At 37.0% G+C, this 25953-nt stretch overlaps 1 protein-coding gene across 4 annotated transcripts in view; it reads left to right on the top strand.

The window, feature by feature from the left end:
• LOC136858235 (synaptic vesicle glycoprotein 2A) overlaps nucleotides 1-25953 on the top strand; it is a 263056-nt gene that overhangs the window by 89985 nt on the left and 147118 nt on the right. For all 4 annotated transcript variants that reach the window (XM_067137635.2, XM_067137634.2, XM_068225463.1 and 1 more), the window contains exon 5: nucleotides 17347-17468. In XM_067137635.2, the coding sequence (XP_066993736.2) occupies nucleotides 17347-17468 (122 nt within the window). The remainder of the gene's footprint in view (nucleotides 1-17346; nucleotides 17469-25953) is intronic.

Below are 25953 nucleotides of genomic sequence, written 5' to 3' on the forward strand. Positions count from 1 at the left end.
ACTAGTGAACCATGCGATGGAGAATCACTGTGCAGAACTATATGATCAAGTAAAATGCTTGGCTTAAAAATTCAAACCAGGACACAGATTATCAAGGACAACTAAGAAAATATAATTACAGTACTGACAAAAAGGGTATAGCCGAAGTGTGGGTTGGGAGGCGGGGGGAGGAAGTACTGCATCGAGCTGTTTAATGATGAACCAGAACACATTCCAGAAGGAAATGAAGGTGGCCTTGAATCATTAATTCTTAGAGAAGAAGTAGAATGTGCAGCCAAGGAACCATAGAATCAGAAAGCCCCTGGTTCTGATGGAATCATCACTGATGTGCTAATGAATGTGGGTAAATTCAGCACTGTTGTTCTTCAAAAGCTGTACCATAAAATCTGGACATCTGGGATCTGGCCAGAACAGTGGTGCCACACTGTCTTTATATTCAAAATGGGTTCCCCTCTTATCTGTGAAAATTACAGAACATTTCCCACACCAGCAAAGTAATGCTCATGATATTGAATGAAAGGCTAAAGACCTTCCTCCTACCAGGTGAGCAGACTGGGTTTGTTACACACAAAGAAACTTGTGAGAAAATTCTGAACTTCTGACAGCTTGTTGAGAAGACCAGAGAGTTTAATGTCAGGATGTATATGTGTTTTGTGGACTACATAAAAAAAATTTCAACAAGGTGAAATGATTGAATCTGTGGACCATTTTTATCAAAATGGGGATGCTGGAATACCTGGTGCACTTGATCCAGAAAATGTAATCTTCAAACATGACAATGGTATGAGTCAGTGACACCCTCTCAGATGATCTCTCAACCACTACTAGTGTGAGACAGGGCTGCATTGTTTTCCCTCTCCTATTCAATATCTACTGTAAGCACATCATGAGGGAAATACTTGAAGACTGGAATGGTGCCATTTTGGTTCAATACCCAGACAACTCTTTGATAATTGATAATTACAAAAGATGATGATGATGCTTGTTGTTTTAAGGGGCCTAACATCGAAGGTCATCGGCCCCAAGTATAATTACAAAAGATCAGATGAGCTGGAAGATAGGCAAACATAACAGAATGTGCAGACTTCAAATCAACACCATCAAGACCAAAATGTTGATGGTATATCCCCATAAAAACAACCTGCCTGACATCCCAAGGATTGCCAACTATGAAGTGATCAACTGCTGTGAGTACAAGGACTTCAACAACAAAGCTTATTTGCACATGGAAAGACACCTCCATCAGTGTAAGGATGAAATTTATGTTTATGTGGACACTCATCTTTCTCATTGCCACCTATGTAATAGCAAAAACCTGGATCTTAAAGATGACAGACCACTGTGGAATTGACTCTTTGGAAATGTGGTGCTACAGGAGTCGATCCTGAAGCAGCTTGGCATAAAAATAAGGTTACTGGTATTTAAAAAACGGGCTGGTTGAAGACTCAGAGAGGGCGGGTTCAACTAAAGAGACTAACTGGAGAGAACCTGCAAATTGCAATTGATAATGCTCAGGATATAAACTCATGGAGACAGGTCATCAAGGGGCTTGTACATGATGCCACTACACACTCATGGGTGGTTACAACAAGAGAGAGATGGAAATTTGTCCTCCAATCTAGTTGCTAAAGATGAGCTTGAAAGAGAATATAAACAAGTCATAAGTGGAGGATGTTCTAATGAATAGTGATTGTGAAGAAAATGACAGGTTGTGATTGAAGGAATGATATCGTTGATGTAGCAGATATTGCAAGTGAACATGTTCTGAGACATCCAAACAAAAAACAGAAAGTAGGTGTGTGGAAGTGGGTAACAACTTCTCAATTATTCAATTGAGAGATGTAATTGTCCACCTTTTCAATTACATCTCTCAGTTAACTGAATAGTTTACATCAATACAGAATTAAATATGAAATGTATTTTATGAAACTTGTCAGTTGTCATATATTCCTGACAAGTTTGTCCTCTAATCCATTTGCTAAAGATGAGTGTGAAAGAAAATATAAACAAGTGATAAGTGGAGGATGTTCTAATGAATAGTGATTGTGAAGAAAATTATAGGTTGTGATTGAAGCAATGATGTCATTGATGGAGCAGATATTGCAAGTGAAGAAGTTCTGAGACATCCAAACAAAAAACAGAATGTAGGTGTGTGGAACTGGGTAATAACTTGTCGGTTATTCTATTGAGAGATGTAATTGTCCACCTTTTCAATTACATCTCTCAATTAACTAAATAGTTGCCTTCAATACAGTATTAAATATGAAATATATTTCATGAAACTTGCCAGTTGTCATATATTCCTGAGAAGTTCATTTTACTGGAAACCTTCTTTCTGAGAAACATTGAACTAACATGTAAAAAGTGTTTTAAATAAAATTCCCAATGATGACTTATGGAAGCATATGTGCAGTGAGAAACATGGTAATTCAGAGGCCCAGAATTCATGTTTGAATTGTAAGCAGATGAGTTAAACAGCTGGCAGAATGGATTTTTTTTTCCTTCAGTATTTACTGTATTTATAAGTGATGGTGTTGCCATTCTATAAGACTATCTTATAAGCTTTACTACTATGCTGTTACAGTGATCAACAAAGAAAATGTTTATTACTTTACATATCAGCCAAATAATCTCATATTGTGCATTCACTGAATTCTTTCACTTGATGTTTTAATCTCTTGCATCTTACTAAGGAATAAAGTGTCAGTCTGTTATTTCTTATCATCATCATCATCATCATCATCATCATCATCATCATCATCATCATCATCATCATCATCATCATCATCATCATCATCATAATCATAATCATCATCACCATCATCACCATTGTCATCATCAGTCATCAATTCTACACTCCAGCAAGCCAGGTGCAGGTGTTTACTAGCCTCTTCCAATTTGTCCTGTCAATCCACAACTGATGTTCTAATTTTTGCTGCCAATTTACATCATATTTTGCAAGGCCTTTGAAAATTTGCTTCTTCCAACCGTCATGAGATCTCCCTCTGGGTCTCTTACCAAGAACATTCCTTTCATGGCTTTACATCACACAAACACATATAGGTCTTCTGGCACATTCCTTTCATAGTATGCTCTTGAGGTCACAATAAAAGCTATCCTTCTCATATGTCCAGACCATCAGAATCTCTTAATTCTAAGGTCACTGAGCTTGATAGCTGCAGTTGCTTAACACGTTCAGTACCTGCTTCTGAGCGGGATACTTGAATGCCTGGACCAGCCATTTTCATGCCCGGCCCTCTTGACGTGCATCACTTAATACAATTGACAAATACTACTAGACTATAAATGTTAGAAAAAAGATACTTTGTGCTTACCTCTAGTAAATATTTAGGGTGTGATATCTGGTGTCACAGGTTTCAAAATACGTCTAATTTTATACAGGCTATCTGTATTTTCGGCATAATGATTACTGTCACTGAAGTGAAGAAATGAAAGAATATGAAGGAAACGTATTCGGAACATTGTTTAAGAAAATATCGGGGTATGAAAAACAGGGTCTTCGGTCCAGTGCATTTTATATCAGGATTTTGGACTAATTGGTTTCCACGATTGCATGATCGAATTCTTTGTGAAAGGCCGGGGCACCGCACTTATCACTTGACTCGCGTATAGATTTGTCTGCTCACGCACATACTGATAAAATTCGTCATTCATGAAAATACTCACGTAACTCAAAATATTCTGCTTATTTTCTATTTGAACATTTATACCTGAATTCACTCTAAATGGCGGAACGGGTGGACAATATCTAGGATGATATGTATCAGGCACTTCACTTTTCTCTTATAGGCCTATCGGATTCGGGAATCGGAATTTCCTCGTCACTCTCACTTTCACTATCTGAGTCTATTTCAGGAATAAGTTCATCACCAGAATAATCATTGTGAACAATATCTAATAATTAATCTTCCGTAAGAAACTTTGTTTTATAAGCCATTATACTACACTCAGTAAGAACGACACGAACTGCATTGGAATCTCAAGTACCGTCTTGACGCGCGAGGAAGTGCTGAGATATTCCCGCTAAAACAGTTAAGATAAACATGAGCCCACTCAACGCGAGGGTTATCTCAAGAAGGTCAACCAACTTCCTGCTACAGCTAATAACGCTGAATAAGGTGTAAGAATGCATAGATGACGTATATAAACAGCACTGCTTGGCGCGGAACATTAAACGTCTTACGCCGTCCACGGCCCGCAGCATAGGGGCAAGCTTAAACGTCTTTCGCCGTCCACGGTCCGCAATGAGTTAAGTGCGGCCGGTATCCAGTATTCGGGAGATAGTGGGTTGGCAGCCCTGAAGATGTTTTTCCGTAGTTTTCCATTTTCACACCAGGCAAATGCGGGGGCTGTACCTTAATTAAGGCCATGGCTGCTTCCATCTCACTCCCAGCCCTTTCCTGTCCCATCATTGCCATAAGAGCTATATGTGTCGGTGCAACGTAAAGAAAAAAAAAATGCTAAGGTTACCAACAGACTTTTGTCCAATCCAAGTTGTTGCTGGGTATTTTCATACCTTACTTGTCTCTCATTGTCTTTTGAAGACAAGAACAAAGGAAGTTCACTTCAGTGGCTTGTAAGTGACTTTCTGCAGTTCTAGTCAATGTTGCTGCTTCCAGTCTGTATACAGTGAAACCTTGGAATGCGAGTAACTTGGTCTACGAGTGTTTTGCAAGATGAGCAAACATTTTAAATAAATTGTAACTTGATAAGCGAGTGAGGTTCTGCAATACGAGCGTCACATGTGCCTACGTTTTCCCCTCCCCTGTTCGTTTGTTGAATGGATGAACGAGGTCTTTGGTCCTGTAGTGAAGAAATACCTTTCAGAACATAATCTGCTGCTCAAAGTCTTGTTGGTTATGGACAATGCTTCTGTTCATCCTCCAGGCCTTGAGGACGACTTACTGGAAGAATTCAAGTGCGTTAAGGTTAAGTTGCTTCCTCCTAACACTACTCCAGCCTATGGATCACCAAGTCATTTTGAACTTCAAGAAGCTATACACCAAAGCACTATTTTAGCGATGCTTCGAAGCGACCGAAGGAACAAACCTTACCATCCGAGAGTTTGGGAGAAATCATTTCCCCATCGTGAACTGCCTGAAGATCATCGATAAATACTGGGATGGAGTCACCAAGAGAACTCTAACTTCCGCTTGGAGAAAGCTGTGGCCTGACTGTGTTCTTGGACGTAACTTTGAGGGGATTGTTGGTGAAAATGAGCTGCTGATTGTCAATTAAATTGTGTTGTTAGGGAAGACTATGGGGTTGGAGGTGAATGACATGGATATTCAAGAGCTGGTGGAAGAACATAGCCAGGAACCGACCACCAACGAACTGATGGACCTGCATCGCGAACATGGTGCAAAATTTTGTAGAAAAACACTACCCAATAAGGCTGTAGCAGTGCAAGTGATGTATCAGTTCAATTGCAGGTGATAAATATCATTGTTAATCCGTATTGAAGATACTGAATGTAGGATTCTAAAGGGTTTATTGTGTCACCTATTCAATACATTATACATTTTTAAACACTTAGGAATTTATTATTAAATCCATTTGAGACATGTTTCGCCCTTCATTGAGGGCATCATTAGTCATAGTACCGGTACCTCCTCAAGGCTTAAATCGGGTACCTGATTAGTAAATAAATTGTAAACATTAAGATACATTACAATGGGAAAGTTACAGTTAAACAATATACGTTTATAGACACAGTAGTCGGCACCAATGTGTAAAATCACTGGGTATTTTAGCATAGTCCAGCAGTGGTGGTCCAAAGAATAATTGACACTACTCATTAGAAAACTATAGGAAATTATAAAGTTTATACATATATTTACATTTAAACAAGAATCTCCCTTAAAAATAAAGGAACACATATTTTTTTGTTTTCTGTAAATCCCAATAGGAGGGGTGTAAAAGGGTGAATAATGGGTTGAATGCCTTTAATGAGGATACATATATCTCAGAAACTGAAGATATTACAGGACTGAAAATTTGTATATAGGATCTCCTTTAAAAAAAGAACAACATTTTTATTTTTTGCTTTTGGAAAATCCAATTAATGGTGGTTAAACAGGAGTGACAATTTGGGGTGAATTTTTTGAAGGACTATATCTACAGAATATCTGAGAAAAGTAAAAAGCTACAGACGTAAAAAGTGGGTATTTGGAACTTCCTGCAAATGTAAAGAAACATAGGTGATTTGTTTTTGCAAACTCCACTTAAAGGGAACTAAAAAGGTTTTAAAATGAGAATTTCTACAGTATATCTAACAAAAATTAACATGTTACAGAAGTGAAAAATGGTATTTTTTATCTCTATTAAAAATAAAGAAACGTGTATTTTTAGTTTTTGGAAATACCACTTGGGTGGAGGGAGTGGGGTAAAAGTGACTGAAAATGGTGTTGAATTCTTTTAATTAGCCTACTGATATCTCACAAATGAAGATGTTACAGACGTGAAATTTGATATTTGGAATCTGCTTTAAAAGTAAAGAAACACGTATTCTCAGAAAATCCAATGAAGGGCGGGGGGGGGGAAGAAATGAAAAGTTAATTGACTTAATTGTATGAGAATACATACATCTTGAGGGGCGGGAGTGAAAGGGAGTTGAATTCCTTTCATGAGGACACATAAATCAAAAACTGAAGTTACAGTCGTGATAATTGGTATTTAGAAGATCCTTTACTATTAAAGAAACAAGTATTTTTTGCTGGAAAATTCACTTGGGGGGGGATAGTGTGAAAGGAAGTGAAAAATAGTGAATTATTTTTATGGGGATAATTATATCTCAAAACAGAAGGTAATAGCCGTGAAAATTGGTGTTTGGAATCTCCTTTAAACATAAAGAAACACACCTTCTTTTAATAATTTTTTAGGGGGGAGGGGTAAATAAACTTAATGGCAGTGGGGTGTAAAAGGAGGTAAGACCAATTGGTTTTACTGTTCATAATGTACTTATAAGGAGCTTCCGTTGCTCAGGCGGCAGCGTGCCGGCCTCTCAAAGCTGGGTTCCGTGGTTCAAATCCCGGTCACTCCATGTGACATTCGTGCTGGACAAAATGGAGGCAGGACAGGTTTTTTCCAGATGCTCTGGTTTTCCCTGTCATCATTCATTCCAGCAACACTGTCTAATATTTCATTTCATTTGTCATTCATTGATCATTGCCCCAGAGGAGTGCTTCAGCAGCCGGCACAATTCGTATTGTTGCCGCTAGATGAGGCTTTATTCATTCCATTCCTGACCCTGTCGGATGACTGGAAACAGGCTGTAGATTTTTGATGTACTTATTCTGATCATAAACCGAATCATTTTTAATCTTTCCTGGGTTCGTTTTCAACAGCCATCTTTTCCTTTGGAGAACGTTCTTAGATTACGTTAGATTCTCCTGGCATATAAATAAAAAGGTAAACACATTTGAAATAAACGATAGGAATGAGATTGACCGTCACATTGTTCACCTGTATAATAAGGTCAATAATGCATGGAAGAAAGTAATTCGTATTGCCAGAAATCCCGCACACTTGCCTCTGCACGACAATGGTGCTGGTCACATTGTCAACAATGACAGTGGCAGAAGATGTAATTTACTGCCAAGTAGCGGTCTTGCATCTTGCTGTGGGGTCAAGAATATCTAATAATAATAATAATAGTAATAATAACAATAATAATGTTCTGGACCGTCGTCAAATGTATGGACCGCACTGGAAACAGGTCCTGGACGGGTAATGACTAAGAATGCAGTCCGGCCGTGGGTTGAGTAGTGGCAAGGCACCCATGATGACACTACGCCAGATCTCCTGAAGGATTTGATCCATATTAAAAATGCTTATAGGAAAAGATGGCAAAGATTTAGGGATCCAACTGACTGGGTGGAATACCTGGACCTAGCCCGGGAAGTACGAAATCGATTGCTGGAAAGAAAGATTGAAAATGGGAGGAAACTTGCCGTAATCTATTAGAAAATGAGTCAGATCGCGATTTTGGCGGATTCTCACAGATCGCGAATTTTGGGTGGATTATATATCTAAAACAATAAGCATTCAATTTTAAATTTCAGTATAATACCATAGTGAAGCACGGGTATCTTGCTAGTTTCAATATATTTGATCTCAAGGGTGATTGCTGCATGTTTCTCTCTTTCCCCACAACGAGATACGATCTCATGACCTCATTATGGTTCCTTTTACATTCCACAATCCTTCCGTAGTTGTCGTTGTTAGACCTGTAAGTTTAAAAGATCTCGCAATGCAAACATGGTGTTAAATAGTCGATTTTATTCCAATATTATTTTCCTTCCTTTTAGTTAATTTTATTATTAATATTATTATTTTGTGTACGTACTCACTGACTGCTACTACAAATTTTGTTGGTATCCCCAACATTTCTCCTTGATACTCCTCTTTACCTGTAGTTTCAATCTTTTGTATTCCACATATAACCTTTATATCTTATTCCCATCCCTCTGATACATTTTTTTCTTTTCCTTATTCATTTCTTTCTTCACCTTGTTCTTTTCTTTTATTTCTTTTTTATTTTATCTGTCCATCACCGTGTTTCCTTTCCCTTAACCTTTTCTTTTTTTTCTTTTCTGCATACGTCAATTGCTGCTTCTACAAATGTCTGTCTTAAATTGTCCCACTCTTCTTCTCCACTGCGTATTTCCATCTTAAGCATCTTCCTTTTAATACAATGTTGGAATGCCATTCTTTTATCCTCCTCCTCCAACTCCCAAATCCTGATGTTTGGTTTCTTCTTCAATACAATTTTTGGGAATTTTACTTGTTTTAATTCCACAGTTAGTAATCTATGATCACCCTCCGCACTTTCCCTGGGGGTTATCTTCGTATTCATGACGTATCTTCCCCATTCTCGGTCTGTTATTATAAAATCGATGAGTGTTCCATATCGGCTGATCTTATGGCTATTCCTCTTCATAAACCATGTGTTCTTTATTATCAGGTTATTTCTCATACAAAAGTCCAACAGTTTCTCTCCATCTTCACTCATAATTCATGAGAATTATATGAAGATAAATGAAAGATAATAATGTGTTCCGACTTGCTGGCTGTATGGTCAGCATCCTGGCCTTCAGTTCAGAGGGCCCTGGGTTCGATTTCTGGCCTTGTCGGGGATTTTAATCACTTCTGATTATTCTTCTGGCTTGGGGACTGGGTGTTTGTGTCCGTCCCAACACTTTCTTTTACATTCTCATGCTGTGTGTTTGGATTTTTATTTGGCTCTATTGTCTACATACTCTCTCAGCTGTCTTCACCAAAGCTCTTCCCAAGTTATCCCATTCCTCATTTGCAGATCCGAGATCTTCTTTGGGTAACATCTTCTGAATATCCTCTTGAAACATTTCCTTCGCCTTTGGCTCAGAAAGTCAGAAAGTTTTTGTTTTTGGTGTTCTTTTGTTGTGGACTTAAGGAGGTCTTCTCTTTGTGATGTCTACAAAATCAACAGCCTGTGGTATCCATCCAAATTTTCACTAGAGATTACTTTGACATCATTTACAGCCTTCCAAACTTCTTGGTTGGTGAGTGTGTAATCAATTGCTGTTGCATATTTATCATCCCAACTATATCTTGTTATCGTATGCGAGTCCCTTTTCCTGAACAAAGTGTTGCTTACAAGAATATTGTTCCTCATACACATGTCCAGAAGATATTCACCCTCTGCCATCCAGTTCCCCATTCCAGTATAGTTAAATCTAGCTGGAGGTGTCTTATCCTTATTGTTTTCAATCTTGTTTCACTCACCTCCACGATGAGAATTTTTCTCCATTCCATTGTATCAACTGCTTCTTCAGTTTTATTTGTCAGTGTTAGAATATTCAAGATTCCAATCTGGCAACTGGATCTTGATTTGGAATTCATAGCTGGCAAAGCTTCAGGCTGTAAGCTGTCACACACACCTATCTGTTGTTGTCATCTTGAGTTCTTTGATCCAAGACTCATATGTCTTGAAAGTATACGTAGTCAACCATTGGCCATCTATGCTAAACATAGCTTCGTCACCAGAGCTCAGTTAGCTGTCACTTTTCAGGGTTCCTGTAGGACCTTCACAGCTACCATAGCAATCATGGGGTATATAATCCCCTCTGTACATTGCCCCTACAGGCAATCCCCTACTTCATGCCATTGCCCATCTCCTATGATGTGGATGAGGGATTGGACTTGTGGGAGACTGTTTCGAATATTCTTTATTAACACGTTCGCAGCCGCTCGGATATCGGCAACCATTACTGTGGTACCGTAATACCTTTCTTTTGTTTAAAGACTTTCATGTCTGTGTCCTTATGCATTTTAGATTATTATTTTAATTATTTCAATATTATTTATGTGCATACGAGCCATGATGCACACGCTGCATCAGCGGCACTACCGATGAGCTTTTCGCCTTTGGTGCCGTTTGACGCAGCATGTACATCATGACTGGTAATGAAATGGAACAAGAAAAATAATGTTTTGATCGATTGCAGAACTTCTTTACAACAGAGAAATAAGTTTCTGAACATTTCACACAAAAATACTGTGCAGTAGAATCTTATTATTGCTGTGTGAACAATGTATACTTACATTACTCCATAAGCTGTACAATGTAACTAGTCAATACAGTGTGCTACTTTTCAGTGAAATTTCTTCGCAAAAATGACTCTTCTGCAAATGCGTTACATTCATTTACAATGTTATTCAGCAAGTTGTCATCTGCAAGGAAGCGAAAATAATCAATAGGTTTCGCGTCACTTGGCAGTGGAACCTTCATTCCTGGCCGACCAATAAAGTTTATTTGTTTCATTGCGGACGAGTCTGTACTCCAAGAAATGACCTCTGAAATATTGCCCATGTTATTTGGCGTGAGATTTGGAGATGCAATATTACGTCTTCCTCATCTTGTGTAATGTGAGAATTGGGAGTAGACACTCGACACACACATCCATCAAGAAGTAAGTATAAATAACCACCTAATCGATACTTTATTAATGCCTCAGGCAAAATTGAATAAAATTAAAACTTACAGGACATGTTTCGACCACTTAGTGGTCCTCTTCAGTTGTATAAATAAAGAACTGAAAAGAAAAACATTATGACAATAAGCACAAATAAAAGTTCTTTGGAGACTCCTTTGATAAAAATGGAGGTTATCAGAAAAGGTCATCTTGCCTCTTGTTCTTGTTTGGAAAAGATGTTTATTCTGCGCTGTCTAGAGGGTCTGTCTTTGAGCGCGACCTGGTGAAGTAACGATGTGATACAGTTTGACAGTTCATGGAAAGCTCTGGAGAGAAGGGAAGTAGAGTTTTATCGTCATCTAAAATAACATGCGAGGGAGGAGGGAGATTGGGCTGTGCTTCTGCAATGTCGTGTTTGATTATATCTCTTGTTCGTCTAGTCTGTTTCATGTCTACCCATTCTAAGTATTTGCTAATATTCTCATATAAGATGTTTTTATGCTCGTTGTTTTCATTGAGATTCTCTTCACCGTTTTCCAATTTATCAAGAACGATGTGGATGTTTTCCAGGTTGTTCATAAGATTACCTTTATTAATCACACAGATAATTTGAAGGTCCTGTTTTATATTGGTGAATTTGTGGTTGGACTCTTTCATATGGGATCCCATGGCAGAGAATCTTTTGTATCTTTCAGCATTGACGTGTTCTTGATATCTAATTGAGAAGTTCCTTCCAGATTGTCCCACGTAAGTTTTTTTACATTGAGCACAAGTCAGCTTATAAATACCCGATTCCTGGAATTCGTCATCTTTAAGTTTATTAGCTTTATTATGACTAAAGAATCTATGTTTCGTGTTGTTGTTTGTGGAGAAGGCTACCTTGGTATTGTGTTTCTTGAATAAGTTGGTGATTTCGTAAATCTTCGGGTTATTAAAGGTGAATTTTACATATCCTTTTTCTTTTTTTGAATGCTGTTTAAGTTTAATTTGTTGTTGGTATTTGCATTTAGTGATGATTTTATTGATGAATTTCAAACTGAAACCATTATGTAGAGCCTGTTGACGAATGAAAGAAAGTTCTTTTTTTCTGTCTGTTTCTGTTAGTGGAATTTCAAAGGCTCTGTTGACAAAACTATAATAAGCTGATTTCTTTTGCGAGATGGGATGTAAAGAATCACTTTTGATTGTAGTTGGGGTAAAAGTGGGTTTCCTGTATATTTTAAATTGGAAATGGTTGTCTTTACGAATTGTTTGGATATCCAGAAAATTGAGTATGCCTTTCTCTTCTTCTTCAGCTGTAAATTTTATGTTTGGGTCTAAATTATTCAAAGTATTAAGGATACTGTGACTATCATTTATTTCCTTGTTAATTATGGCATAGGTATCATCAACATATCGAAGCCAATAAAATCATCACTAAATGCAAATACCAACAACAAATTAAACAGCATTCAGAAAAAGAAAAAGGATATGTAAAATTCACCTTTAATAACCCGAAGATTTACAAAATCACCAACTTATTCAAGAAACACAATACCAAGGTAGCCTTCTCCACAAACAACAACACGAAATATAGATTCTTTAGTCATAATAAAGCTAATAAACTTAAAGATTCCAGGAATCGGGTATTTATAAGCTGACTTGTGCTCAATGTAAAAAAACTTACGTGGGACAATCTGGAAGGAACTTCTCAATTAGATATCAAGAACACGTCAATGCTGAAAGATACAAAAGATTCTCTGCCATGGGATCTCATATGAAAGAGTCCAACCACAAATTCACCAATATAAAACAGGACCTTCAAATTATCTGTATGATTAATAAAGGTAACCTTATGAGCAACCTGGAAAACATCCACATCGTTCTTGATAAATTGGAAAACGGTGAAGAGAATCTCAACGAAAACAACGAGCATAAAAACATCTTATATAGAATATTAGCAAATACTTAGAATGGGTAGACATGAAACAGACTAGACGAACAAGAGATATAATCAAACACGACATTGCAGAAGCACAGCCCAATCTCCCTCCTCCCTCGCATGTTATTTTAGATGACGATAAAACTCTACTTCCCTTCTCTCCAGAGCTTTCCATGAACTGTCAAACTGTATCACATCGTTACTTCACCAGGTCGCGCTCAAAGACAGACCCTCTAGACAGCGCAGAATAAACATCTTTTCCAAACAAGAACAAGAGGCAAGATGACCTTTTCTGATAACCTCCATTTTTATCAAAGGAGTCCTCCAAAGAACTTTTATTTGTGCTTATTGTCATAATGTTTTTCTTTTCAGTTCTTTATTTATACAACTGAAGAGGACCACTAAGTGGTCGAAACATGTCCTGTAAGTTTTAATTTTATTCAATTTTGCCTGAGGCATTAATAAAGTATCGATTAGGTGGTTATTTATACTTACTTCTTGATTAAACATCGATACGGTCATGAAATGGACAACTTGTAATACACACATCCATGATTAAAATTCTCACTCAGGTGGCTACAGTCACTTTTCACACTGTCGTCACTATCAATGCTGTCACTTTCACTAGCATTCAGGAGAGCTTCCAGACTATCATCATTATTTGCAAATGTATGCCGACTTGTAATGGCTACAGAGATTGTAACTAACAATTGATCTGATGCCTGGATGGCGCATATGTTTAATAACACCTTAACAATGCACAGATAATAAGTCTGTTTGTTTACATACATATTGGCAGAAATACAAGCTTTAATATTTGGTGCGGAGTGTGACGCACGTGTGTCTTCATCGGCACTGAGTGAAAGTGGGGTCATGACGCATATGTGTCGTCATTGGCCGTGAACGTGTTAAATTATTTACCATGGGAAAGTACAAGATTTCCTCTGTTGTTGGTGTGGCTTATGTATATATTATGAGCACAACAGTCATTAGCCTTGTAAATTTACATAGCCTGAAGTAACAAAGTAACCTAATTTTCTCGAAAAGAAAAATTTTCTCCGCCAATCCAATTGCGCCATCATTCTTAACATAACACTAAGAGCATCCCTGTTTTTTTGTTGGTATAGTTATGGTCACTGGTCTAACTTTGATTCTTATTCGTACAGTAATTATCCTGTGTGATACAGGGGTCCATTCCATTATGCTATTTTTTGCTTTCTTTTTGAGTAAGACATCCACTCCACTTGAATGCTGATCATTTTCTTCTCTTCCAGAGTAAATGAAGACACCCCGCTCTTCTGTCCTCACCTCTTCGTAGCCTGTCCATCTTGTTTCACTCAACCCAAGTATCTCCAGTTTATACCTTTTCATTTCTGCCACTACTTCTCTCAGTCTGCCAGTTTCATACATAGTTTTAACATTCCAGAATCCGATTCGTGTTCTGTATTTCATTGCAAACGTCGTCTGCATAAAATCCGGCTGGTATAAATTTCGTCTGGTTTCTGTAATAAGTTTAATTCAGGTGTGCGAGTTATTAGCCCACAGCACCCTAAGTCCAGTGGAGGGGCTGCCTCCTGTCTGTGCTAGACCGCAGGATTTTTCTGTAGGGGTTATCTCCCTTAGCCTTTAAAGATTCCTCTTTACCACAAAGCAGTGGTTTCTTCTTTATTTATCCCCAAGAAGAAGGGTTGCCTCATCTGCCAGCTTCGCCGTACCAAAGGACCCCTTTTCCGCCGTTGCTGCTGTTGAGGTCTTCACCAGAGCCCCGTTAGCCGTCACTTTTCAGGGTTCCTGTAGGGCCTTCACAGCTACCGTAGCAGTCATGGGGCACATACAGTCCGCACTGTACATCACCCCTACAGGCAATCCCCTACTTCATGCCGTTGCCCACCTCCCACGACGTGGACAAGGGGTTGGCCTTGTGGGAAGCAGTCACTCTTGAACTATGTTAGTATTTTGTGCAGTTTTGTTCTCTGAATACAGTGTATTAGGATGACGGAAAATATTACTCCTGTTGCAGACGTTAAAGAGACAAGAATAAAGAGTGGTACTGATTTCTGGAGAATAACTAAGGAGAAAAGAGAGAGGTGGGCTATGAATGTTACATCCTAATATTTTAGTTGAGAGTTGCCACCTATAAAATACAGTGACACCTCATTGATATGTTTCTGTTGGGGACAGTTTTACTGTGTCTACTTGAAGTATTTTAATTTTTTCTTCATTAGTTAATGATTTAACTTTTCTTTCTTTCTTTTACATCAAGTTTCTCATCATAATGCTGAATTCACAAACCCACAGATGCAAAGGTTTAGGGCTGAGTGGCTCAGGCAGTAGAGCACTGGTCTCCTGATCTCAATATTTTACCAGGTTTGATCCCGGCTCAGTCTGGTGGTATTCGAAGGTGCTGAAATATATCAGCCTCATGTCAGTAGATTTATCAGCACATTAAAGAATTCCTGCAGAACAAAATTCTGGCATTTGGGCATCTCCAAAAACCATAAAAGTTGTTAGTGGGACATAAAACAAATAACATTATTAGTGATAAAAATCATTGTTATCCGTATTGAAGATACTGAATGTAGGATGCTAAATGGTTTATTTTGTCACCTATTCAATACATATAAAATATTTTACATTTAGGAATTTATTTTAATTCCGCTTGAGACATGTTTCGCCCTTCATTGAGGGCATCATCAGTCAAATTACCTTCTCAAGGCAAAAATCAGGCGCCTGATTTTTGCCTTGAGAACTGATTTTTGCCTTGAGAAGGTAATTTGACTGATGATGCCCTCAATGAAGGGCGAAACATGTCTCAAGCGGAATTAAAATAAATTCCTAAATGTAAAATATTTTATATGTATTGAATAGGTGACAAAATAAACCATTTAGCATCCTACATACAATAACATTATTATTTATTATTACAAAGGGTTACGGTATTAACAAACTCGACGAGTTTGAAGGTCAACCTACTTATTATCTCACAACTTACTCTGGTTCTGACAGACATAAACAATCTCATTGATGAAACAGAAGTTCTTTGTGGTTGATCTCAAAAAGAGTGATCAGATGTGAGAGTGTAATGCATTATTATCATGATTCAAATAGACAAAGTGATGTTTTATCATTGAATTTAGTTCTGTTGTGAGTGCAGTGTAGCCTATAAAGGAAGAGTTTTCTCCAAGTACTGAGTGTCGATCGATAGGATGTAAATATGATAAATCCATTGGAGTGTTAAATTAGTAAATATCATTGTACTGATAGGAGAAAAGTGGGTTATTGTACTAGTGTGTTCTATTATAACATTATATTCATAATTTTTCTCTTTTCTTGTGCAAAGTAAAATATTTGATTTTCTTACTGGATGGTCCGAAACTTGTCTTTCCCAAAATACAAATTTAAATTATTGATGTTCTACTGTAATATGATTTATAATTCCTCAATAAGATGACCCTCTGGCTTTAGACTTCAATTCATGCTGTCATTTCTGATGGATACAATACTTTTCCATCCATCTCTTGGCACATGCCAGAGCAAAGTGTAGCTTCCAATGAAGTCCCAGTCTCATCCATGGCTGTGACAACATGGAAGCTGCTGGGGTATGGGTTGTGCTGAGTAATGACATTCAGTGCATGAAAGGTGTTGCTCATAGGGTTAGTCGTGCTAAAATAGCACTGTCTGGTCCAGTGAGAAGAGCAATGGCAAACTACCTCACTCCTCATCTTGCCTAATATGCCTCATTTTGGTACTACCATTGGTTTTTGTTGTTTTTCTATAACTGCATAGTCTTTGGTGGTGCTGTCTGAGGATCCAACCAGCCTCTGGGCTGATGACCCTAACAGACAGACAATTAAATAAGTGAGAATCTTATAAAAAAATTATGTTTTCTTAGATTACCCTAAAAAAATCACTCATGGTGGGTAGGCTGAGTTTTGGATTGGACCACCTCATATTTCTAATTCACAGAGATTAAGACTGGAATATAGACCTACTGTATGTTATGTGACAAGAAATGAGATGTAAACACTACAGTATACTGGAGTGAGTGTAAGGGAAAACAATATTCTGTATGGTATAATGGGGTAACCTGTAAAGGATTGAACCTATCAGTTTGCTTCCTAATCCTTTCTTGGTGCCTCAGTCAACATACATGGCTTTGGAATCTTCTTTTTTTGTGGTAAATAAAAAATATCTCTTCATGTAATCACTCTTGGCTTGAATAAAATTTGGTTGTTTTGTTCTACAAGACCTGATAGGCTGAGGTTTGAATCCCGGTCAATCCTAGGTTGAGATTTTCATCTAAAAAATCACATGGCACCAGGAAGGGCATCCAGTCTTGAACCCCTGGCCAAAATCAGAATGAGCCTGGGAGGTTCCAGCGATCCCAGAAATAACTGGAATAAGGTGAAGAATGTTTCTTGATATTACTGACTAACCTTTCTCTTTTAGGGGTTGTGGTCCTTATGCAATACTTGTGACTTACTTGGCTGAATTCCATGCATCCCAGTACAGATCTAGAGTAATTTTGCTGACTTCCATGTTTGTATCAGTGGCCTTTGTTGCTGTACCAGGTATGTAGAGAAGCAAGCTTTAACAGATCACTGTTAGAGTATGGACTGTATGACACTTCTTTGAGAGAGTTCTATTCTCTACAGTTTGAAGATAAATGAACTATAAAGCTTGAGAAGAGTGTTCAATGATGACAAAAACTCAAGTAATACGTTCTGTTTCTTCTCTCATGTCTTCTGTCAGCTTTTGATAGTGGCATTGTTTTCTGTTTTATATGTTTCTAATTTTTTCATTGATGTTACATTAAAAATTAATATTAGAGTGTGGTGATAGTGGTGATTACTGTTTTAGGATGTCACTAGTTCAAAGGGTTTAGTTTGTCTGATCCACCTATGCACACAAACTACCACTAAGCTATTTTACTTATAATTTCATCCTTTCTTTAATATTTTAGAGTTTTTAATCTGAAACTTTTCCTGAGCTAGGGGTTTTGGTGTGGTTCCATTCCCATAATTCCCTCTTGGAATATTCCACTGCTTACTTTCAGCCCTTCATTGTAAATAATGTAATACTCGTACTTGTTGGGGAATGACAAATATGGAAGTAACTTATCTTCATTTTGTTAAGACATTGTTTATAATTATGGAATTTTGTAGCACAAATAATATGATTGTTCAATCAAGATCTTTTTTATGGTCACAGAATAGACTTCTGAAAGGGTTAGTGAATGAAAAAAATGTAGAATGCTTCTTGAACATGATATGATGATTAAAAAGAAATCCATTCCCATATTATATCTAACAGCCTGTTAAGATCCTATTAAGCATTCTCTCACCAATGTTTCATTGGACAGTCAAAGGATCTGGTCCCTTTAGGGTATTACTTGAGAATTTCTCTGAGAAATCTTCTTGTAATCATCCTTTGAACAAGATTTTCTGCCCTTCATAATAACCACATATGTATTGTACTGTTGATTCAGTTTTAAGTTCCTTCAATACTGTTTTTTTTTAATGTATATACCACCATCTTTTCTCATGTAGTTCATCTCATTAGTGGTAATTCTATTAGCATCAATTTTCCTTCTTGTCCATACTTCACTTCCATACCATTGAACTGATCTTACTAAAGTTTTATGTACTAGTAATACCTGTGGGTATGCCTTTAAACTGAAGGATATCTTCATAGCTTGATTTATGACTCCCACATTTTTTGTATATTTTGTGATATTACATTGTAAGTCAGATTCCTCTCTAATAAAATGTTTTATAGCTGAGATAAACAGACTCATTTACTCTTTCCAAAAAAAAAAAATATACAAATTTTGCTTGAAATAGGGTCTTTCCTTTTAAAAGCCATAATTTTGGTGTTTGTTTTGATATGCAGCAAAATCTGTGTACAATGATTACTGATACAATGATAATCCCCTCTATAATGACAACATACATTATTCTGGTCCTAGCAGTAAGTCCATTAATTCAATGAAAAATTCCTCTCAGTTTAACAATACTGCAATAACACTGGAGAGGATAGTTGAGAAGAAAAAGACTTTGTAGACAATACAGTCAGTGATTAGTAGTTTTAAAGAGTGTAGTGCTAGTTTCAGTGGCAGAAACAATATCCCTCAAAGAAAAGCTAGCATTATTAGCGAATATGAACTATCCCCAGAAAAGAAATCCAACACACTTAGCATTTTAGCTAAATTGTTGGAAGAATGACTTGAACATATTTATAATGATTATTATACCCTCCAAGTAAAGGGACTACCTAGAGCACCTTATTGAAGAGACCTTCATTTCTGAAAAATACCTCAAACATCAAAGTAATGTTTGATTGAGTGGAGCAAAAAAAGATATGGAACATCATTTTCATGGAAACAAGGCAGTTAAAAAACGGTGGTAATCAATCAATCAATCAATACTGATCTGCATTTAGGGCAGTCGCCCAGGTGGCAGATTCCCTATCTGTTGCTTTCCTAGCCCTTTCCGAAATGATTTCAAAGAAATTGGAAATTTATTGAACATCTCCCTTGGTAAGTTATTCCAATCCCTAACTCCCCTTCCTATAAATGAATATTTGCCCCAGTTTGTCCTCTTGAATTCCAACTTTATCTTCATATTGTGATCTTTCCTACTTTTATAAACGCCATTCAAACCTATTCGTCTACTAATGTCATTCAACGCCATCTCTCCGCTGACAGCTCGGAACATACCACTTAGTCGAGCAGCTCTTCTTCTTTCTCTCAATTCTTCCCAACCCAAACATTGCAACATTTTTGTAACGCTACTCTTTTGTCGGAAATCACCCAGAACAAATCGAGCTGCTTTTCTTTGGATTTTTTCCAGTTCTTGAATCAGGTAATCCTGGTGAGGGTCCCATACACTGGAACCATACTCTAGTTGGGGTCTTACCAGAGACTTATATGCACTCTCCTTTACATCCTTACTACAACCCCTGAACACCCTCATAACCATGTGCAGAGATCGGTACCCTTCATTTACAATCCCATTTATGTGATTACCCCAGTGAAGATCTTTCCTTATATTAACACCTAGATACTTACAATGATCCCCAAAAGGAACTTTCACCCCATCAATGCAGTAATTAAAACTCAGAGGACTTTTCCTATTTGTGAAACTCACAACCTCACAACATTTTCGAGGTCACGTTGCAGTTGTTCACAATCTTGTAACTTATTTATCACTCTATAGAGAATAACATCATCCGCAAAAAGCCTTACCTCTGATTCCACTCCTTTACTCATATCATTTATATATATAAGAAAACATAAAGGTCCGATAACACTGCCCTGAGGAACTCCCCTCTCAACTATTACAGGGTCAGACAAAGCTTCACCTACTCTAACTCTCTGAGATCTATTTTCTAGAAATATAGCAACCCATTCAGTCACTCTTTTGTCTAGTCCAATTGCACTCATTTTTGCCAGTAGTCTCCCATGATCCACCCTATCAAATGCTTTAGACATGTCAATCGCGATACAGTCCATTTGACCTCCAGAATCCAAGATATCTGCTATATCTTGCTGGAATCCTACAAGTTGAGCTTCAGTGGAATAACCTTTCCTAAAACCGAATTGCCTTTTATCGAACCAGTTATTAATTTCACAAACATGTCTAATATAATCAGAAAGAATGCCTTCCCAAAGTTTACATACAATGCATGTCAAACTTACTGGCCTGTAATTTTCAGCTTTATGTCTATCACCCTTTCCTTTATACACAGGGGCTACTATAGCAACTCTCCATTCATCTGGTATAGCTCCTTCGACCAAACAATAATCAAATAAGTACTTCAGATATGGTACTATATTCCAACTCATTGTCTTTAGTATATCCCCAGAAATCTGATCAATTCCAGCCGCTTTTCTAGTTTTCAACTTTTGTATCTTATTGTAAATGTCATTGTTATCATATGTAAATTTTATTACTTCTGTGGCCTTAGTCTCTTCCTCTATCTCGACATTATCCTTGTAACCAACAATCTTTAGATACTGCTGACTGAATACTTCCGCCTTTTGAAGATCCTCACATACACACTCCCCTTGTTCATTAATTATTCCTGGAATGTCCTTCTTGGAACCTGTTTCTGCCTTAAAATACCTATACATACCCTTCCATTTTTCACTAAAATTTGTATGACTGCCAATTATGCTTGCCATCATGTTATCCTTAGCTGCCTTCTTTGCTAGATTCAATTTTCTAGTAAGTTCCTTCAATTTCTCCTTACTTCCACAGCCATTTCTAACTCTATTTCTTTCCAGTCTGCACCTCCTTCTTAGTCTCTTTATTTCTCTATTATAATAAGGTGGGTCTTTACCATTCCTTACCACCCTTAAAGGTGCAAACCTGTTTTCGCATTCCTCAACAATTTCTTTAAACCCATCCCAGAGTCTGTTTACATTTTTATTTACCGTTTTCCACCGATCATAGTTACTTTTTAGAAACTGCCTCATACCTGCTTTATCAGCCATATGGTACTGCCAAACAGTCCTACTTTTAAGACCTTCCTTTCTATCGCATTTATTTTTAACTACCACAAAAACAGCTTCATGATCACTAATACCATCTATTACTTCAGTTTCCCTATAGAGCTCATCTGGTTTTATCAGCACCACATCCAGGATATTTTTCCCTCTGGTTGGTTCCATCACTTTCTGAATCAGCTGTCCTTCCCATATTAACTTATTTACCATTTGTTGGTCATGCTTCCTGTCGTTCGCATTTCCTTCCCAATTTACATCTGGCAAATTCAGATCTTTGATGGTTATGAATTTCATGTTTTTTGGTCCGTATTGAACAATATATAAGTAATAATAATAATAACTTAAATGTTTCCACCTTTTCAATACAATATATTCACAAGATTACAAAATTATACGGTACTAGTTTCGACCCATCTAGGGGTCATCATCAGCCATATTGGAGCAAAGATCATTTGTGGCGAAATCCTAAGACAATATTATTTTAAAGAATAACAAGTGAAATGAGATGTTATGGTAATAGTTAATAATACAAGGAATATACATAATAAGAGGTTTTTAACAAAGAATAAAGTATAAATGGGGTGTTGTAAAAATTATAATCATGGAAATCAGTAAGTTCTTGTATTGAAATGAAATATGGCTTAGGAAGAGGGCTTAAGGTGGGGCTGAAGGGTGCGGGAGAAAGTGTAATTGTCTTGGAAAAGTACCTTTGATTAAATTTAGGATTGAGTTTAGGTTGGCTGCATTATTGTTTCTGAGGAAAGTGATAAATAGATCGAAGAGTATGTTGGGTTTCTCTGAGATTTCATTGAGATTGTGACTGGCATTAAAGTATTGGTCTAGGTGTATGTAGTAATTTTCCATTATGTTCAGTAAAGGGCCCTTGTTTGCTAATACGAGGATGTCCATGTCTTGTTCAATATTGGTGAAATTATGGTTATAATCTTGCATGTGTTGGCCGATGGCTGAAAACTTGTTGTATTTTATTGCGTTAGTGTGCTCGTGGTATCTGATAATGAAGTTTCTCCCGGTTTGCCCGATGTAGGTTTTTTTACAGGTGGTACATTTGATCCTATAAACTCCTGATTTTAAAAAACTGCTGGTCTTGTTGATGTGTGAAGTATTGTATAAAACATTCATGTTCTTATTGTTGGTTTTGAAGGCTATTTTAATGCCTTGTTTCTTAAAGATGTTGGTTAACTTGTAGATATCATTGTTGAACGTGAAGGTGGAAAATGTTAGAGGTTTGGTTATTTCTTTTTTGAGGGTAGTTTTTGGGCGATGTTTGTGTTTATTGATTATCCTTTCTATAAAATGATTGCTGAAGCCGTTGAATTTTGCGATTCCGCGGATTGTGTTGAGTTCGTTTTTTAGATCTTTATTGGACATAGGTATGCTGAAGGCTCGGTGAACTAGGCTGTTGTATGTGGCTCGTTTGTGGGACTGGGGGTGCACTGAATCTTGGCGAATGGTGGAGGCTGTTTGAGTGGGTTTTCTGAAAATTTTATAACTGAAAGAATCTGAGTTTCTAGTGATGGTTAAATCTAGAAAGTTGATTTTTTGATTTGATTCGGATTCTAGTGTGAATTTGATATGAGGATCAATATTGTTGAGTCTTAAGAGGGTGGTGGGTGCGTTAATTGATTTCTCATTCATGATTACAAAGACATCGTCGACATATCTGGCCCAAAAGAGAATGTTTTCGAATTCGTTGTCAATTTTGGTGTATTCGAGGAAGTCCAGGTATATTTCTGCTAAGATACCTGAGGCCGGTGACCCCATTGCCAAACCATTTTGTTGATATATGACATTGTCAAAAGTGAAGAAGTTATTGTCGATGATAAGTTTTAATATTGTGATAAAGTCTTGTATCTCTAGTTTGCTTAAGTGGCTGTTTTTGTTTAAATTGTTTATAATTATCGGAATTAATTTTGATACTTGTATGCTTGGGTACAAGTGAAAGTGAACACTTAACTTTATCCAAAGGACCGAAACACAACTGGCTAAACTTGAACAGCCTCAACATAGCCGCTACTATGATCACAGAATCAGAGCTAGCCATCAGCAAAATACCGGAAGACACGCAAAATGAGGTTAGAACCGATGTTAAAAGGAAACTGACTGATATCCTCCACAATTTAACCAACCCCGCAAATAACCTCAATAATAAAGAAAAAATTGCTGAACAAAAGCGCATATACGCCCTCAAGAAGAAAATTAAAGACAACGAACTCATCATAACCAAAGCTGACAAAGGCAATGCAACAGTTATCATGGATAAAAAAGTATATATTGAAAAAACAAAAAACTTTTTCACAGACAGCTCATTTTCCATAATCAAAAAAGACCCCACCCAAAAAATTCAAAAACTACTTAAACAAACTCTTAAAAACACTTCATTTTTATTTACCGAACAGGAAAAATCCAAACTCATACATATGAACCCAGGACTCCCCACTGCTAAAGCTCTTCCCAAAATTCACAAAACCGGAATTCCCATCCGGCCAATTATCAACTATAGACCGAGCCCCTTATACAGAATATCACAATTCATCCAATGTTTCTTAAGAAAAAATTATCAATTCTTATCCAAAAAGTCTATTAAAAACACATCTGAGCTAGTAGAAAAACTAAACAAGTTCAATTTGCAACCAGATCACTCCATCCACTCTTTCGATATTGTAAACATGTACCCAAGCATACAAGTATCAAAATTAATTCCGATAATTATAAACAATTTAAACAAAAACAGCCACTTAAGCAAACTAGAGATACAAGACTTTATCACAATATTAAAACTTATCATCGACAATAACTTCTTCACTTTTGACAATGTCATATATCAACAAAATGGTTTGGCAATGGGGTCACCGGCCTCAGGTATCTTAGCAGAAATATACCTGGACTTCCTCGAATACACCAAAATTGACAACGAATTCGAAAACATTCTCTTTTGGGCCAGATATGTCGACGATGTCTTTGTAATCATGAATGAGAAATCAATTAACGCACCCACCACCCTCTTAAGACTCAACAATATTGATCCTCATATCAAATTCACACTAGAATCCGAATCAAATCAAAAAATCAACTTTCTAGATTTAACCATCACTAGAAACTCAGATTCTTTCAGTTATAAAATTTTCAGAAAACCCACTCAAACAGCCTCCACCATTCGCCAAGATTCAGTGCACCCCCAGTCCCACAAACGAGCCACATACAACAGCCTAGTTCACCGAGCCTTCAGCATACCTATGTCCAATAAAGATCTAAAAAACGAACTCAACACAATCCGCGGAATCGCAAAATTCAACGGCTTCAGCAATCATTTTATAGAAAGGATAATCAATAAACACAAACATCGCCCAAAAACTACCCTCAAAAAAGAAATAACCAAACCTCTAACATTTTCCACCTTCACGTTCAACAATGATATCTACAAGTTAACCAACATCTTTAAGAAACAAGGCATTAAAATAGCCTTCAAAACCAACAATAAGAACATGAATGTTTTATACAATACTTCACACATCAACAAGACCAGCAGTTTTTTAAAATCAGGAGTTTATAGGATCAAATGTACCACCTGTAAAAAAACCTACATCGGGCAAACCGGGAGAAACTTCATTATCAGATACCACGAGCACACTAACGCAATAAAATACAACAAGTTTTCAGCCATCGGCCAACACATGCAAGATTATAACCATAATTTCACCAATATTGAACAAGACATGGACATCCTCGTATTAGCAAACAAGGGCCCTTTACTGAACATAATGGAAAATTACTACATACACCTAGACCAATACTTTAATGCCAGTCACAATCTCAATGAAATCTCAGAGAAACCCAACATACTCTTCGATCTATTTATCACTTTCCTCAGAAACAATAATGCAGCCAACCTAAACTCAATCCTAAATTTAATCAAAGGTACTTTTCCAAGACAATTACACTTTCTCCCGCACCCTTCAGCCCCACCTTAAGCCCTCTTCCTAAGCCATATTTCATTTCAATACAAGAACTTACTGATTTCCATGATTATAATTTTTACAACACCCCATTTATACTTTATTCTTTGTTAAAAACCTCTTATTATGTATATTCCTTGTATTATTAACTATTACCATAACATCTCATTTCACTTGTTATTCTTTAAAATAATATTGTCTTAGGATTTCGCCACAAATGATCTTTGCTCCAATACGGCTGATGATGACCCCTAGATGGTTCGAAACTAGTACCGTATAATTTTGTAATCTTGTGAATATATTGTATTGAAAAGGTGGAAACATTTAAGTTATTATTATTATTACTTAAATTCAGATCTCCCGCTACAATCACATTTCTTTCCATGTCGTTTCCCACATAGCTGACTATCCTATCAAATAATTCCGAATCCGCATCAGTGCTACCCTTTCCCGATCTGTACACTCCAAATATATCAAGTTGCCTATTATCTTTAGAAATCAGCCTTACACCTAGAATTTCATGTGTCTCATCTTTAACTTTTTCGTAGCTTACAAATTCTTCTTTCACCAGAA

The sequence above is a fragment of the Anabrus simplex genome, chromosome 1, assembly GCF_040414725.1.
Source record: "Anabrus simplex isolate iqAnaSimp1 chromosome 1, ASM4041472v1, whole genome shotgun sequence".
Classification (NCBI taxonomy): Eukaryota; Metazoa; Arthropoda; class Insecta; order Orthoptera; family Tettigoniidae; genus Anabrus; species Anabrus simplex.